A 14,315-nucleotide genomic window follows, 5' to 3' on the forward strand; every position below is an offset into this window, starting at 1 on the left:
TCCTTCTGAACGCTAGTTTCTCCACAGTTTGACCAGAAATGGCAGAGCAGGAGCTGATAGCGGGGTGCAGCACTGATGTCTTGGTCAGTTTCGTCGAGTCGCTGCACATTTACACAGGGCTGCTGACTGTGTCTACAGTGTGTGGAGGGCTGTCAGGGATATTAGCTGCTGCTCTGCTGTACGTCTTCTGCCTGAAGCCTTTGTTGTTGACGAGACAAGTAAGCAAACAGCAACCTCACTCCCATCACCTTACATTATATTTCGTTTTTCCTGGATGTGTATTCATGTGTGAGCCCTTTAGGGTTACAATGCAAGGAGGCTGCTTGAACCTGACGATGGGGAACTAGACAACAACCAAAGTGACTGTGTCAGCAACTGCAGGAAGGAGGCTCAAAGTGGCACCACTAATGATAAAGTATCATCCTCTTTAACATCCAAGACACTTTCTCACACTAGATGTAGCTTTACACAGGTGTTTGTCATGGTTACATGAAACCTATACTGGTAAAATGATGTCAAATACTTGGAAACTAATGATGTTTGAGAATTGCACAGGATGTTATTCATGCTTCATTCAGGGTCACCTGTTTTTGATGTTTACTGATTAACTCTCCTCCTTAACTAACCTGTTAAATCTGTGTACTCATTGTCCAGGAGAAGAAGCAGCCACCCATCAGCAATGATGTGGCTGCATTTGCTTCCAGGGCAAAGGTGGTTTATCCGATCAACCAAAAATACAGAGTAAGCCTATCGTGAATATAAAACATTTAAATTAATCGCAATACAACTACACAAGGTAATAGACTCCTTACTAAGCTACTGAAATATCAGCTTAAATGTTTTGACCAGTCACTGATTTCATAAGGTCTTTCTATGTTTTTGCGCAGCAGATGTAATTATCTAATGTATAGTTTGACTTTGAACTGACTAAAAGGTATTAAACTAGAGAAGAAGTTTGACAGAATTCACAATGCTGTTTAACAGAAGTGGTAGCATAACAGAAAACACTAACCTTTTGCAAAACAATTCATATTTGAGTGAGCATCGGTAAGGAATAATATGATGTATTGGTTAATGATGATACTTCAGTTACTTCATAGAAATTGGCCTGAAACCTTTTGCTGCATCTGTCAGCCTTTAGCAGACGGGGCGTCCAACCCATCTCTACATGAGCACTCCAAGTTGCCAGCAATGCCTAACGAGGATTCATGCTCCTCCACGGACGGAGAGTCTCTGAGTCAAGAGCAGGACAACGACGACAGCAGTCAGTTTATCTCCTCCTCGCTGGTCCCCAAGAGCCTGCAGAACCAGAGCTTCACCAGGGTCTCTCACTACCCTCACACACTGATACAACCAGGGTAGGAACCAGTAGTCTGTAAACGTTAAGCCCTAACCATACACCTTAATCTTAGAAGTTTTCTCGAAGAGATAATACTCTTGTTATCTCTGCAGTTTTGAGGGAAGGATCAGCCTCTACTGTTTGGCCCTGCAAGATATACAACAACATTGTTCCCAGCTACAAGAGGAAAAATATCTGGTGAGTTTTTGTCTTTTTTAAGTATATTTAATAAAATGTGTCAAAGATCAGAAAGTTGTTTTATTCTCCTGTGTTACTTTTCCCCTGCTATAGATTTTTCTTCAAATGGTGAAAGTAATATTCACCTGTCGTTTTCCAAAAGACAAAAATGATGCTGAGTTCTCCAAGAATATTCTTCAAATGCAAGAAAAGGTAGAGCAAAGTGTATTTTATTTACAATTTTTTCTGTGCTCATCTTATGCTCTTTGTTGTGAAAAAAATTGTTATTTTTGTTTTTGTCATTTGTTATTTCAGGAACTGAATGAGCTGAAGAAACAGTTACCGACAGGCCACACCGCCAGCAAGGAAAATGATGATGCTTCCTGCACTTTGGAGGAAATAGAGAGAGCTCAGAAAGATCTTCTTGAGCGTGGCCTGCAAGTGGTAAAACCTGAATAGAAAACCCTGGAAAGCACATTATTTAACAGTTATATTAATACTAATGATATAACTCATGTGGGGATTCTTGAATCCTTTAATTTTGAATTCCTGAGTCGTTGGGTCTCTCTCTTAATTAAAGAGTTTGGTCTTAACTGCTCTTCATGTAAAGCGTCTTGAGATAACACTGTTATGAATTGGCGCTATATAAATAAAGATTGATTGATAACTCTGTCTGACCACCTTTATTTACACTGACAGTTCTGAAGAGAAAAATAATATCCATGTCTCTTCACAGTCCAGACGTTTCAGCAAACAGGTGGAGGACTTGTCCCAGCATCTGCTGAAGAAGACCAGTGTGTTGTCTCCTGATGAAGCCCAGGATGTGATTCTCTCTCTCATCCAGGCTCTGCTGTTAGTAGAGAACAACATGATGAACATACAAGTAGCTGATCTAAAGGTGAAGCAGTACTAGCTAATGGTTCCTTTGTGTCATTATGTGAGTAACTGGATAAACATAAAGAAAACCTTGAACATGTCTGTTTCTGTTTCTCTTAGAGGATTCAGCAGAGGTTGTTGTGGTGGGAGGAGCTGACGGGGCTTCTTCAGTCCCAACCTGCTTTACTTAAGCGGGAAGTGTCTCTGAGGCAGGGCTTGATAGCATCAACATTGGAGCAGCTGACGAGCGACGACGTCTTGACCTTCAGCCACATGGAAAAGATACTTTCAGAGGTTCAGGCCACTCTGAGCGAAGGCCTTCAACAGTGCACTGAGGGTAAGACCCGCACAGTGAAAGTGGTTTTGTTTTCAGCTAAGGAAATTCACTGCAAGACACTATCAGGTCCAAAGACAATGCAAAAAAGATTGTTTTATAGTATGTAGCAAGCATTTTGTGGGTTAAGGAGGGTGACTGCAAAAGTGAAAAATGAAAAAAAACAAGTGTAGTAACAGTTTTTCAAATGGTGACCAAATGTGTGTGTAATCTTCTCACATTTTACACGACTAGTTTCTGGTGGCAGGTAGCTGTGGACAATGTCTAGCCTACTTTTCAAACTGAAATGACGTACTCTCTCAAAATAGACCATTTTCTGGGAATTTTCTTTAGCTCCTTAAACAAGGTCAGGTTCTTTCAGGACAGCACAGAATACCATACCTATTACAGCATCCCAGACTCTCATGCACAATCTTCACACTTGACACAGATTGTTTCTGCTGATCTGCTGTGTAATAGAAGGTATAGTATATTTAAGTATGTTTATATTAACAGTGTTTGCATTAGTTAGGCAAGCACTTCATCTTCTGTTTTTTTTTTTTTTACTTTTCAGCTGTGGTGAAAAATCTTTTGAACTATGTTACTTTATCACTGTTATTATTTTGCAAAATGTTGGAAGGTATATAGGATGTTGATCTAGAGGCAGGCAGAAAGTGAGTACACTGAAAAAGTAAATTGCAATTCAACATCACATCATAACTCCTCGAAGGCTTTAAAAACACAGATTGATGTAGTAATAGTTGTATAGTTAATTCTCAATATGTCTTTGCTCACATACTACTTATTACAAAAACAATCCATGTTATTGTACATTTAGATCCAGCTGTCTCTACCAACTGAAGTCATTTCAGAAATGTTCAACTAGTCCAGCTCATCCAAATGTTGGTGAATCATGTTGCAGAGTGCACGAGAAAGACAAAGGAGCTGATGAACGACAAGTGCAGCAGAATGGAGTCCAAGCGGAAGAAGCTTTTGAGGAGCCAGACCAAAGAGAAGAGCCATGCCCTGGAACTGAGACAGACTCATGCTGACCTACAGCAGCTCACCAAGGTCAGAACACCAAGGCTCTTACCGCAATTCGTAGATCAGGAATTAGTGTTGCATAATAAATAGGCCAAGCAACAGCTTGTAGAATCCTGCAGTTAATTAATGTGGAGGTATGACAACGCAGTTATAAGACTTTCCTGTTTCATACTCGTCTTTGTTGGTTGTTAAGTCTCTTCTGTGCTCTTAGATTTGCTGTTTGTGATTATAGATATAGATAGAATAAAAGACAAAGGAGAAAAGCCTAAGATACATCCACTTTTATCTAAATCTGAGCTGTAACTTTTCATCCAGGTGTACCAGGAGCTGCTGATGAAACACAGACAGCAGATTTCTGACCTGGAGCAGCAGCAGGACACCAGGACGGCTGAAACCCTCTGTGACCACTGGAAGGTATAAGAACGAATACTATAAATTGTATTTGTGAGCATACTCAGGAGAGTGTATTTCTGTTATTTTTATGCGTGTTTTTGTATCTTTAGAAACTCCGTACCTCCTGGTCAAAGAGGCTCGGCGAGCTCGCCAAGGACGTCTTTCTCACCTCTGTGCCTTCCCAGTCAAAGCTCTCCGCTGAGCGCTGTGAGAAGCTGTGGGTGGACCTGGAGCAGGAGCTGGTTGTTCAGCTGCAGCAGGCTGAGCACACTGCCAAGCTGCAGCTGGAGGACATGAGGGCTCAGCTGGGCAAAGACGGACAGGTAGACAACATTTGGTGGATCATCAATGAGTATCCCACCGTCATTCTTCAACACCGTTTCACTTCTCTTAAATGTAAATCCATTCAGTTAAATTGTACTAAGTGCTTTCCATTGTTTCTAACTAAGCTTGTTTTTCTGTAGGTGTGGAGTGAGGAGATGGCTCTGGTGCAGGCCTGTCTCAAACATCTCAGTGAGCAACAAATGAAGATCCTCCAAGCCATGGTGGCCAGACAGAGCTACGCACTCAACAGGTGAGACCGGAAGATCTCCGTCAGAAAATATTTATGGCGTATTGAGAGAGTGAGAGAAAGGCTGATGTAAACAAAAAATACATCTGCACTAACAGCAGATTTACAATACAGCTTTCCTCTATGTGGCCACATCCACTTCCACAGTGTCTAAATCAATTTTTATTAGTTACTTGGAAATAATGCAATATAATCTTCTTCTCAGCCAAGTGGGGAGGTTGATAGAGAGGAAACATGAGCACCTGTTGGTAGCGGTGCAGAGGTACTTTGTGGTCAGGCACTTCTGTCTGCACATGCTGAAGGAGATGAGGCTGTCCAAGCTGAAGGCACTCTCTCAGAGTGATTTTAGAGCTGTGCTAATGGAAGACCCCAGTAAAAGCCAGTCCTGTGTCAATTCAACACTCAAGGTGAGAAAAATATATTCTTTTATTAATACATTCATTTAAGCACCTCAAAACAAAACCAAATAAACAAACTTCTGCAAAACACAGTGCATCTCCAGTTCACAACAGGTTTAACTTGGTTGTCGTCCCTCGTGAATCGCAGAATAGCAGCGCTAGCCTAGCAGAGAGGCATCTGGGTCCAGAGAGTCAGCTGGTGGGCCACAGCTTCCAGCAGGAATTCCTGTCTGAGCTGGAAACGGGGACGGAGATCCTTCAGAGCCACGCACAGGTGGCGTTAGGCAACACCCTCAGCCACGCCATCCAGCAGATGATGGAGAACCAAGCCACTGAGTCACAGACGTCCCCAAAACAGGACGAATGCTTGAAGGTAGAGTTTGGTTTAATCCTCTATGACGATTATGTTATTAATCTCTAATGAATTAGAATCAACTCTCTGTTGCTTCAGGTATGTTTGCTAAGCACATCACAGTAACATTTGTTTTTCTCATCAGCACCACCTGACGGAGGCTGCCTCAGAGAGCGTGTATGTGACCAAAGATTCTCTCATTGCGCTGGTCCAAAGCTACTATTCCCACCTACAGGACATCATCAAAAAATTCCAACTGGATCAATCAAACATAAACCAGGGTGAGAAGACAATCACAGTCACAACAAACATCAACATGTCCACATCTGCATTAACTCTGACACTGACGTTGTAACTGCTGCACCCTTATTCCTTATCAAGACAAAATGGTTGTAACATATGTGAAGTGTTACACAAATGGATGCTACATTTACAATCATTTATTAGTAAGTCACCAGATAAATATTCACTGATCAGTGATTATTGGGATTATGTTTGATTTGGAGCATAGCTGACGAATAACATACATATATATTAATCTTTCAAGAGCTGTAACTGACCAACCTTATTATTCTCTGTTAAGGCAGCATGTAGATAAAGTAGATAAAGTTCTGAGTTTATAAAACACTTCAAGTTACAAAGACTACTGTGTGTTAATTTTATAATTGTGAACCTTTTCTTCAGAGGTCAATGAGAAACCTGAGAGCAGCAGTCAGCTGAACAGATCCCTGCTGAGGGAGCTGGTGAACTGGGGCAAGAAACCCACCTCTGCTGAGTTTCAACAGAGGTACAACAACCACGCACCACACTGCCGTTCTGCACTGCAGTTTTTCGTCGGTCTTAAATAGATTATGATTAAATGAGAATAAATTGGGTTGTTTCTTTGTCCTCTTGTGTGCCAGGGTTGAACTCCACAAAAGGAGCATGTTGGAGCAGTGTGATCTGGAACAGGAAATGACATGTGTGGAACTGAGGCGGAAGAAAGTAGTCCAGGATCAGATCATGGAAAAGGTCAAAGCGCAGCTGCTGGTTAGTGCGTTTCATGTCCGTACTTCTCTATCTGGTGATAGGGCTATGACTCGATGTACAATGTTTGCATAGTTATTTTCTGTAAGCACTGTGTTGCTGTGTCCATTAGGAGGCAGAAGAAAGCTTCATAACCGAGCTCGCAGCCTTGGCCCGGGTTTCTCTCCACAGTCCAGATCCAGAACCCAGCGGTGATGAGGACGCTGGTAAACACCTTTTGCCTCAGACAGTAAAAATATGTACACATCACTCCTCTGTCTCTGTCTCTGTCTCCGTTCCTCACAATGCCCTATTTCACCAGGTAATGAGAGTGTCGCTATACTGGACCTGCTTTCTCTGAACCCAGCATTAGATCCGGCCTTGAATCCTTCACTGACTCCTACGGTTGTAACTCCAGCGGTGAAATCAAAACCCAAGAAGAAAAGAGAACAAGAATCTCATCACAGCTGAAATCTTAACAAATGCTTACATACCGATACAAGTAATGTACTAGAATAATACTTGTCTGTTGGTACCTGTTTTGGTGTTAGGGAGGACTGTCAGGATTGTTTGCATTACAGGATAACGCCTACTTATTAAATCTGATTGTAAGTAGATCACATCAGCCAGCATCTATGAACAGGCTGCAAACGAGCTACAATAGCTGTAATGCAATCCTTCAGGGCAACAGTGCCAGTCAGAGTACATCCACGAGAAGTGTTTTTTTTTTGCCACTGACACACTCAGATTGTTATTCTAAGTGTCTGACAAGATTACAGAAAGCATCGCTACAGAGATAGACCTGTAAGATCCTTTTTGTTTAACCAGAAACAGCTAAGCAACAGCGAGCTGTTATATTCCTTGCAGAACACAAGAGTTACTGGTCTACTGCTGCCTTGAGCGGCTTGTTTGTTGGTGTTATTGTGTGACTTTTGAGTTTTAAAGAGTTAATTCAGATCCAAACTAACACCAAAGTCACAGCAACTAGACTAGAGGCTTCCATGTCCTGTGAGGTAAAATAACTGTTTTTGTCAATGGAGTTTGGTGACACTGAACAAAGCAATATAATTGCTGTTTCTGTTGAAACAATCTGTGTAATTTAAAGTTGTCAGGTGCTTCAAATAACAATCTGAGCCTTTGTAAGACATACTTTGACTGGCAGTCTTGTCCCAAAGGATTACATTACAGCCATTATAGCCTGTTCACGACTGTCAGTTGAGGTGACCTACAGGACCAAATCCAAAATGTTTTGTACTTACCAGTCGCTTTGAACCCATAATAAGTAAAAATGCCCAGCTTTAATAATGGAGTGATCCTTCAAGCAAGAGGAATCCGTCCCCAATTTATATAGACATAAATAATTTATATGTGTAAATGAACTGTCCAGTCTACTTTTTATGTTTCTAGAAGTGTTGTGCTTGAAGTCGGTTTCTGAAGTGTCGCAATAATGACAAAAACAATCCATTAATCCTTGATGAGTCCATATTTTCTGTCATGTGTTATCAAATAATGTAGCAATGAAGGGAATATTAACTTTTGAATGCATTTTTCAACTTTTGTACTTCCATGTTACAGGCCCATACCTACACCCACATTGCTTTTCATTGCACGGCACATTCACCGCATTGATTCCCAATGATCCCTGAGTACATGGTATGATGGATGTGCTGCTCGGTGAGTTGTAAGATGAATTAGAGTTGTCCGTTCTGATTTTAGCAGAGTGCTGCTACTCAGCGATGAAAGCTTGGCCCTTCTCTTGCTCTAATGGGGTTTTAAGTACAACCCTTTATGGATGATAATGCAGAGTAATGGTGAGCAGTCTGCGAGCGGCTGAAGTCTGCCAGACAGTCCTGTGTGTAGGCAGCAATCTAGCAGGCAATTTACCCCAGACCTTATGGTTTACTGTCAGTTTGGACTTTCAGGAGCGTCAATTAGCAAACATAAATTTTTAATCTGTCCTTTATTCATATGCTCAACATGCACACATAACCAATTACTGCCATGGCACCCTGAGAAAATATGCTGCTGGACCTGACCCATGCACACACATTGGAGTGTCCTGCCAAGAGTGTGTCTCTCCTCCTGTGTATCAATTAGAAATGTGCTGTTGACTTTGCATGTGTCGTCGCTGATCTGTGGTGAGGGGAAACCGTTTGGATGTATTTTGAGGTCCCTTAGGGGACTGCAGGGACTTGTGGGAAGATGACCTGATTTCTAATTTTCTCCTCTCCTGCCTGAGCTGTGGGCTAGTCGCTGCTACAAACGGAGAAGCCCATGAAAGGAGTGTGACAGTATGAGCCGTCCCGGATCTATTTGGAACATGGCCTCGCTGTTTGCGTAAAACTGGATTTTATTTGTCTTTTTTTTTTTTTTTTTTTTAATGGACGCAGGCGTGACTGTGATTCTCTCTCAGTAGATTCAGGTAAGTGGAGCTTCTCCCCGGATCACCTCCGCTTAACCTAACCCTTAAGAGAGATGTTTCCGACCCAGATTGCATTTGCAACACTGACATGTCATTGATATTGTTCCAGCTGATACACAAACACAACAGGGGACTCTCGGCACACATTGTTGCGCTTTTTTCCCAAGAAAATGTCCTGCCCTGTCCTCGTCTTCGTTTTCAAAGGTGCCTGGAATAAAGTCACTGAGTGCATGTTAGTACATTCATCGGTTCATCCCACATTTGTCCAGTAAAGAGCCGAGTGTGTCCTCAAGCTGTTAATGGAAATGAGAAGAATAAAAACGTCCGGTGAGGTAAAGATGTGCGCAGTGAGACGGCGTCATCACATCAGATGATCGGCTATTTTAGGGCCTCAAAATAAGGTCGCTTTCCAGTTTCCCCTCTAAAAGGGCTTTTTCCGTCCGAGCTGAAAAAGTCTCCTTTGATTGTCATATTTTGAACTAATTACATGCTGACTGAGAAACAGTAAAAACTCTGAAACAGTGTTCATATTGTAACTAAGTGAAACTTAGTTAAAAATACACAAAATTGGTGGAGAGCAGACACCCAGTTAGCCTACATTTAATACAGAACAGTGTGAGTGTATTTTTACTACTAAATAATATAATTATTGATAATGATGCATAATAATGTTATATATTCATAAACAAATAGTAACATGCATTAGTAATACATAATATCAACAATGGTTTGTCACTTTATTTTTCTTATCGACATGTAATGTTGGGTAAATGTTGGGAAAAGTTTGATATTCCACCTGCCATCGGGTTTTGTTCTCACTTTATTATTGTGATCAACATGTAATAAACAATATTACACCCGCACTGTATTATTAATGATATTGTTTTTATAATTACACTTTACATTACAATTAAATGTTGGAAAAAGTTGGCTATTCCACCTGCAAACATGTTTGTGTCTAGTTATGTTGTTTCTTTTATATCTTGTCTCAGTTGCTTTTTATGTGTTCTGCAGTGGGCTTTCAATTACCTTGTTGTTTTAGAGGTGGTATAAAAATGAAGTGGCCTTTCTTTGTTAACTGCCTTGTTTTTTCTCGCAGGTGAGCAGCCATGGCCAACCTACAGCAGGAATACCCTGGGGTCCTTCTGGGGATCCTGGAGGAACTGGCCAACATGCGCCAATGGCTGACTTTCCAGGACCTCTGTCGCATGGTCAGCACCCGCTTTGACTTGGAGCACCTCATCGAGCTCAGGAGTTTGCTGTTTGCTGCTGCCAGCCGGGACCCCTGTTTCCCAGCTACACTTTTCAGAGACCGGGTTTCCACCAGAGGCCAGGGGCTATCGCCCATAGGCGTCGCTGCTGACATTGTAACAATCTTCAATCTTATTCAGATGACGGGTGGAGCCCTTGATGACAGCCAACCAATAAGAACCCCGGTGGTCCTCCCTGTTGATCAGTCCCCAGGCCCCAGTCTGCCAGGAATCCACCAGCTGAACATTTCTAGTCAGGAGAGAGCACGTTTCTACTCCGAGTCCAGTGGCAGGCCTGTCGACCAGCACTTGCTGTTTCCAAGACCTAATTATTCAGCTCGCAAGCGAAATAGTCTTCCCCCTGATCCACTGTCACTTGTGTCCTCCCCCCCAGTCAGGACGAGGGCTGTCTCTTTCGACTTGCCTCACACCACACTTTTGTACCCTAGTGGTCAAATCCCCAACGAGGTCATGAAGAATATCTACTTGCCTTTGGAGACAGACAGTGAGTCTAGTGGAGATTCTGCGCCCGTGGAGGTGTTTGAACCTGAACAGGGATCGTCCGTCGACCAAAGAAGAAACATCTTCAGAAAGGACTTCCATAACCAGCTGCCTCTGATACCCCAGGTGACTATAAGCAGTGAGTCTCCCAGTCCCAACAAGGGGCAGAAAGGCTTTGACAATCACAGCTTTGAAATGATCCCAAATCCTTACCCTTCACCAACACCGGTCCACCAATCGCCAGAGCAGCGGACCAAACACGAGAGCCTCGATGACCTACAGGACTCAACTTACTTTGGACCCGGATCGATCCCAGAGTGGTCCCCCCGGCACCTTCAGCCTCCCAGGAACCAGAGGCCCATCTGGAGCAACAAGAGTCACAGTCTGGAGGATCGGATAGGCCTGGGCAGTGTTGGATTGGGGATGGAATCACAAGTTGGGCAACTTCCAAGACGATCGACGCCCGCTATCAGCCATTTGGGGGGGTCCTCGGGAGGTGAGAGTGGCGATAGTGGATTGCCAGGTGGAAGCGATGTCAAGGCTCAGGGAACCCAGACAGACCCACCGGACACCCGGCGCCTCCGCAGCCTGGTGCACGCTGATCGCCTCTCCTTCATGACCTCATTAGACGACCCTGAGTTTGGTGAGGATGACATCAGTGCCATCTTTCGTTTCTTAGATGACATAAGCATGTGTGGCTCCACAGGAGTCCTGCACCCCAGTGACGGATCAGGGGCCGTTAACCAGGACACCCCCGAGGCCAGACGTGGCCGCCTAGGTCAACTCCAAAGGCTTTTCCACTCCCTTGAAAGCAGCGATGATGGTCTCAAAGCCAGTGTTTGTAAGTTGCTGCTCCGTATGAGCCAGATAGAAAGACAATTGGACTCACTGAACGATGTAAAGGCTGAGATCTCCCAGGTGCTGTCTGCTCTGCAGCGACTGGATGAAAAGATCCAGCAGCCTATCAGTAGTGCTGGACAGGGGTCCAGCGGGCGATGGCTGGAGCCTCTCAGTGGTGTCTCTTCCTTTATGAGCCAACCCATAACCCCTTCTGAGTCATCAGAGCCTCAGCCTCTGTCTGCGTCTGGGCATCTGTTTCCTGGGACCAGCACCAGTAGTCTGGACTGGAGCCGATGGAACACTCCCGGGGAGCAAACAGAAAGCAGCAAAGGTCAGGCCGATTCAAGAGGGGGGAAAGAAGGGAAGAAAGATGCAATGTCTCGTCGTGCCTCCAAAACCCAGCCTGAAGAGAAAAGTGCATCTGATTCCAAACAAATAAATGTCTCTACCTCTGCAAAAGACTGGACAGTGTCATTCTCGAAAAGGAAAAACGGCAAAGGTTCACATGGAAAAACTGGACAGGTAGAGTAATTTTGTTTTATGCTTTTCCATGATACATGAAGAACTAAGATGAGAGACAGGTTATTCTTCATGAGCATCTGTTCTTACATAAATTCATCTCTAGTACATTTTGAAGGCAGAAGTATTAAATACAATAAGTACAATGTTTCCACCATGTGTATAACTATGCCGCGCGACCACAAAATCCATTAGGTGGCCCTGTGGTCTGTTAGGTAGACACATGTAATTATGTGGTTGTTTTACAAGCTAATACCACACTTTGTGGGGTATTAGTTTAAACCTTTACACTGTTTGGCCAGAGCTGCAAAGAAACATAGCTCGTCCATTGAGATGCATATGTAGTGGTGGTGTTAAGTTAAACTAATATTGCCAACTTTGCCTGAATTTCACATATTTCTAAAGGTTCCCATGGGTATTGTTGGAAATACAGAATATATAAATTCTGTGTCTGGCCCGTTTTCCTTCCAGGCAGATCAATCAGGCAGCACAACGAATTTACTCTCCCAAAAGTCCTCCAACCTGGTGGAGCAAGTCTTTAACTCGTCCCTGTTCCGCCACAAAGACAGCAGTCTGACCGGTGGGCTGACCTCTGGGAAGATTGTGGACCCCAGATTGGCTGAAGCGAGGGGAAGACCCATATGGACTGTAGATGACAGAGAGGCACGAATCACCCCTCTGGACTTACAGGTAAGATTTAAGATTTTAAGACTTTGAATAGGCTATATAACATTAAATTACACTCTCTTTCATATCATGTGTCTTAGATAAAGTCAGTGGTTGTAGTGCGTAAATGACAAAAACAGTATTTGTTTTTATAAATACATCATGCAGGTTCAAGACAAATCAAGTAAAATACAACTCTGTGTTATGAAATAAAAGTCCTCACAAGCTAATGATAGCATAGCACAAATGTTTATACAATATTTGATTTTTTAAAACATTTTAGATTAGTTTGAGGAGTTGTATTTCACCCACATGAGCTTATATCTGCTTCAAAAATCTTTAATCCTGGCATCCCGTTCCTCAGGGCCAGGAGTCTCTGAACCCCAACAACATGGAGTTCTGGATGGACGACATCTACACTCCAGGCTACGACGCTCTCCTCAGGCGTAAGGAGGCTGACCTCCGCCGGGCCAAGATCTGCAAGCTGATTGCACTCATTACCACTGCAGTGGCTATCATTCTCATCATCGTCATTCCCATTTGCACCGTGGGGTCGTGAAGACCCTCACAGAAAGCCCCACACCGCTGCCTGTTGTCATTTTATTTATTTATTGTCAGCAGCTTTGTGCTGTACCCAGGAACTTACACACCATTCTCATGGAGATCAGTAGACGAGAGACACAAGGACCCTAAAGCTGGATCGGTGATCAGTTAACATTCAGTACCTCCTTACACTTCTCTGCATGCAGAACCATTATTTATGAGTTAAGAACGGCAGGAGGATTCAAGTCATCGCTTATTTTATCACACTGAGTCGTTCCCATGTGCAGTTACCACAAATTGTAAGTAACCTCCCATGTCAAGTTCTCCCATTTACTGTCATCATGTCATGACGCTTGCTTTTAATCATTTCAGGTGGCTGCAAAAGGAAGTCAGGATAAAGGTTTTATAATAGCTCTGAGAGGATATGTTGAAACTAGTAATACTGAGCCAATGCAAAAGAGTCAATTTCTTTTTTTTTATTTTCACTGTTACAAATGCATCGCGAGTCAGCTTCAGCCTTGAGCACTGCCCGACTCTTTCTTGCTGTTCCCTTGAGGACACTACAGGGCTTATTTCACTAATATGTAAGATAATAGTTTTATCAGTACATAATCTACAGTTTACACATATTCATCAATTCTGTGGACAGGAGCGTTGTTATTTGGTTTTATTTTCAATATTCTTCCTTTAAGCAACAAGACATACTGCTCAAACAATCTTAAATCAATAAAAATAATATTTTTATAGAGTTCCCTCCCATTTTTCAAACTGTAAAATGTTTGATCCACTTATGAATGTGTTTGGGGTGTTTGGGAGTGTTTACCAAGTGTCAGGTTTCAAAAAAATGGAAGATAAAAATCTTGTTGTTGTTGAAGCCGTGAAGGAAGAGAGAGCCTTTTCCCGTAAACACTCTCTGAGAGGAATATTCCACTTATAATTCAATTGATGGGATGTTTGGAGTGCACCTATGCGCATTATCTCTTCACTATAGTCTCTTGGCCAGAGCTTCTCCACATACCTGCACACTCACTTAGCAGCAACAGATTCATCTGCCGTCCTTTCACAGATGATTTAAGTAATTTTGCCAGTGACATTCCATTTTGTAA

General features: G+C 42.9%; 2 protein-coding genes across 2 annotated transcripts; both read left to right on the forward strand.

The window, feature by feature from the left end:
- Nucleotides 1-7,954, forward strand: LOC139215451 (evC complex member EVC). The gene is made up of 20 exons (XM_070846425.1): nucleotides 1-218; nucleotides 302-415; nucleotides 655-741; nucleotides 1,135-1,358; nucleotides 1,453-1,537; nucleotides 1,631-1,729; nucleotides 1,832-1,960; nucleotides 2,253-2,414; nucleotides 2,513-2,729; nucleotides 3,628-3,776; nucleotides 4,065-4,163; nucleotides 4,253-4,465; nucleotides 4,607-4,716; nucleotides 4,919-5,120; nucleotides 5,260-5,484; nucleotides 5,609-5,744; nucleotides 6,148-6,250; nucleotides 6,366-6,492; nucleotides 6,602-6,695; nucleotides 6,791-7,954. Exons 1-20 carry the CDS (start codon nucleotides 39-41, stop codon nucleotides 6,937-6,939), a joined length of 2,904 nt encoding a protein of 967 aa, XP_070702526.1. The 5' UTR covers nucleotides 1-38; the 3' UTR covers nucleotides 6,940-7,954.
- Nucleotides 7,955-9,999: 2,045 nt separating this feature from the next.
- Nucleotides 10,000-13,225, forward strand: LOC139219963 (major intrinsically disordered Notch2-binding receptor 1-like). Its single transcript, XM_070851986.1, has 3 exons — nucleotides 10,000-12,003; nucleotides 12,472-12,690; nucleotides 13,031-13,225. Exons 1-3 carry the CDS (start codon nucleotides 10,000-10,002, stop codon nucleotides 13,223-13,225), a joined length of 2,418 nt encoding a protein of 805 aa, XP_070708087.1.
- The last annotated feature ends 1,090 nt before the right edge of the window (nucleotides 13,226-14,315 follow it).

Source organism: Pempheris klunzingeri, chromosome 2 (genome assembly GCF_042242105.1).
Source record: "Pempheris klunzingeri isolate RE-2024b chromosome 2, fPemKlu1.hap1, whole genome shotgun sequence".
NCBI lineage: Eukaryota > Metazoa > Chordata > Actinopteri > Acropomatiformes > Pempheridae > Pempheris > Pempheris klunzingeri.

Excerpts from the sequence above, each read along its gene's own strand:
- LOC139215451 (XM_070846425.1), top strand. The coding sequence starts at position 39 with ATGGCAGAGCAGGAGCTGATAGCGGGGTGCAGCACTGATGTCTTGGTC. Across the intron at positions 4,466-4,606 it reads AGCTGGGCAAAGACGGACAG|GTGTGGAGTGAGGAGATGGC; the intron begins GTAGACAACATT and ends GTTTTTCTGTAG. Across the intron at positions 5,485-5,608 it reads AACAGGACGAATGCTTGAAG|CACCACCTGACGGAGGCTGC; the intron begins GTAGAGTTTGGT and ends TTTTCTCATCAG.
- LOC139219963 (XM_070851986.1), top strand. The coding sequence starts at position 10,000 with ATGGCCAACCTACAGCAGGAATACCCTGGGGTCCTTCTGGGGATCCTG. Across the intron at positions 12,004-12,471 it reads CACATGGAAAAACTGGACAG|GCAGATCAATCAGGCAGCAC; the intron begins GTAGAGTAATTT and ends TTTTCCTTCCAG. Across the intron at positions 12,691-13,030 it reads TCACCCCTCTGGACTTACAG|GGCCAGGAGTCTCTGAACCC; the intron begins GTAAGATTTAAG and ends CCCGTTCCTCAG.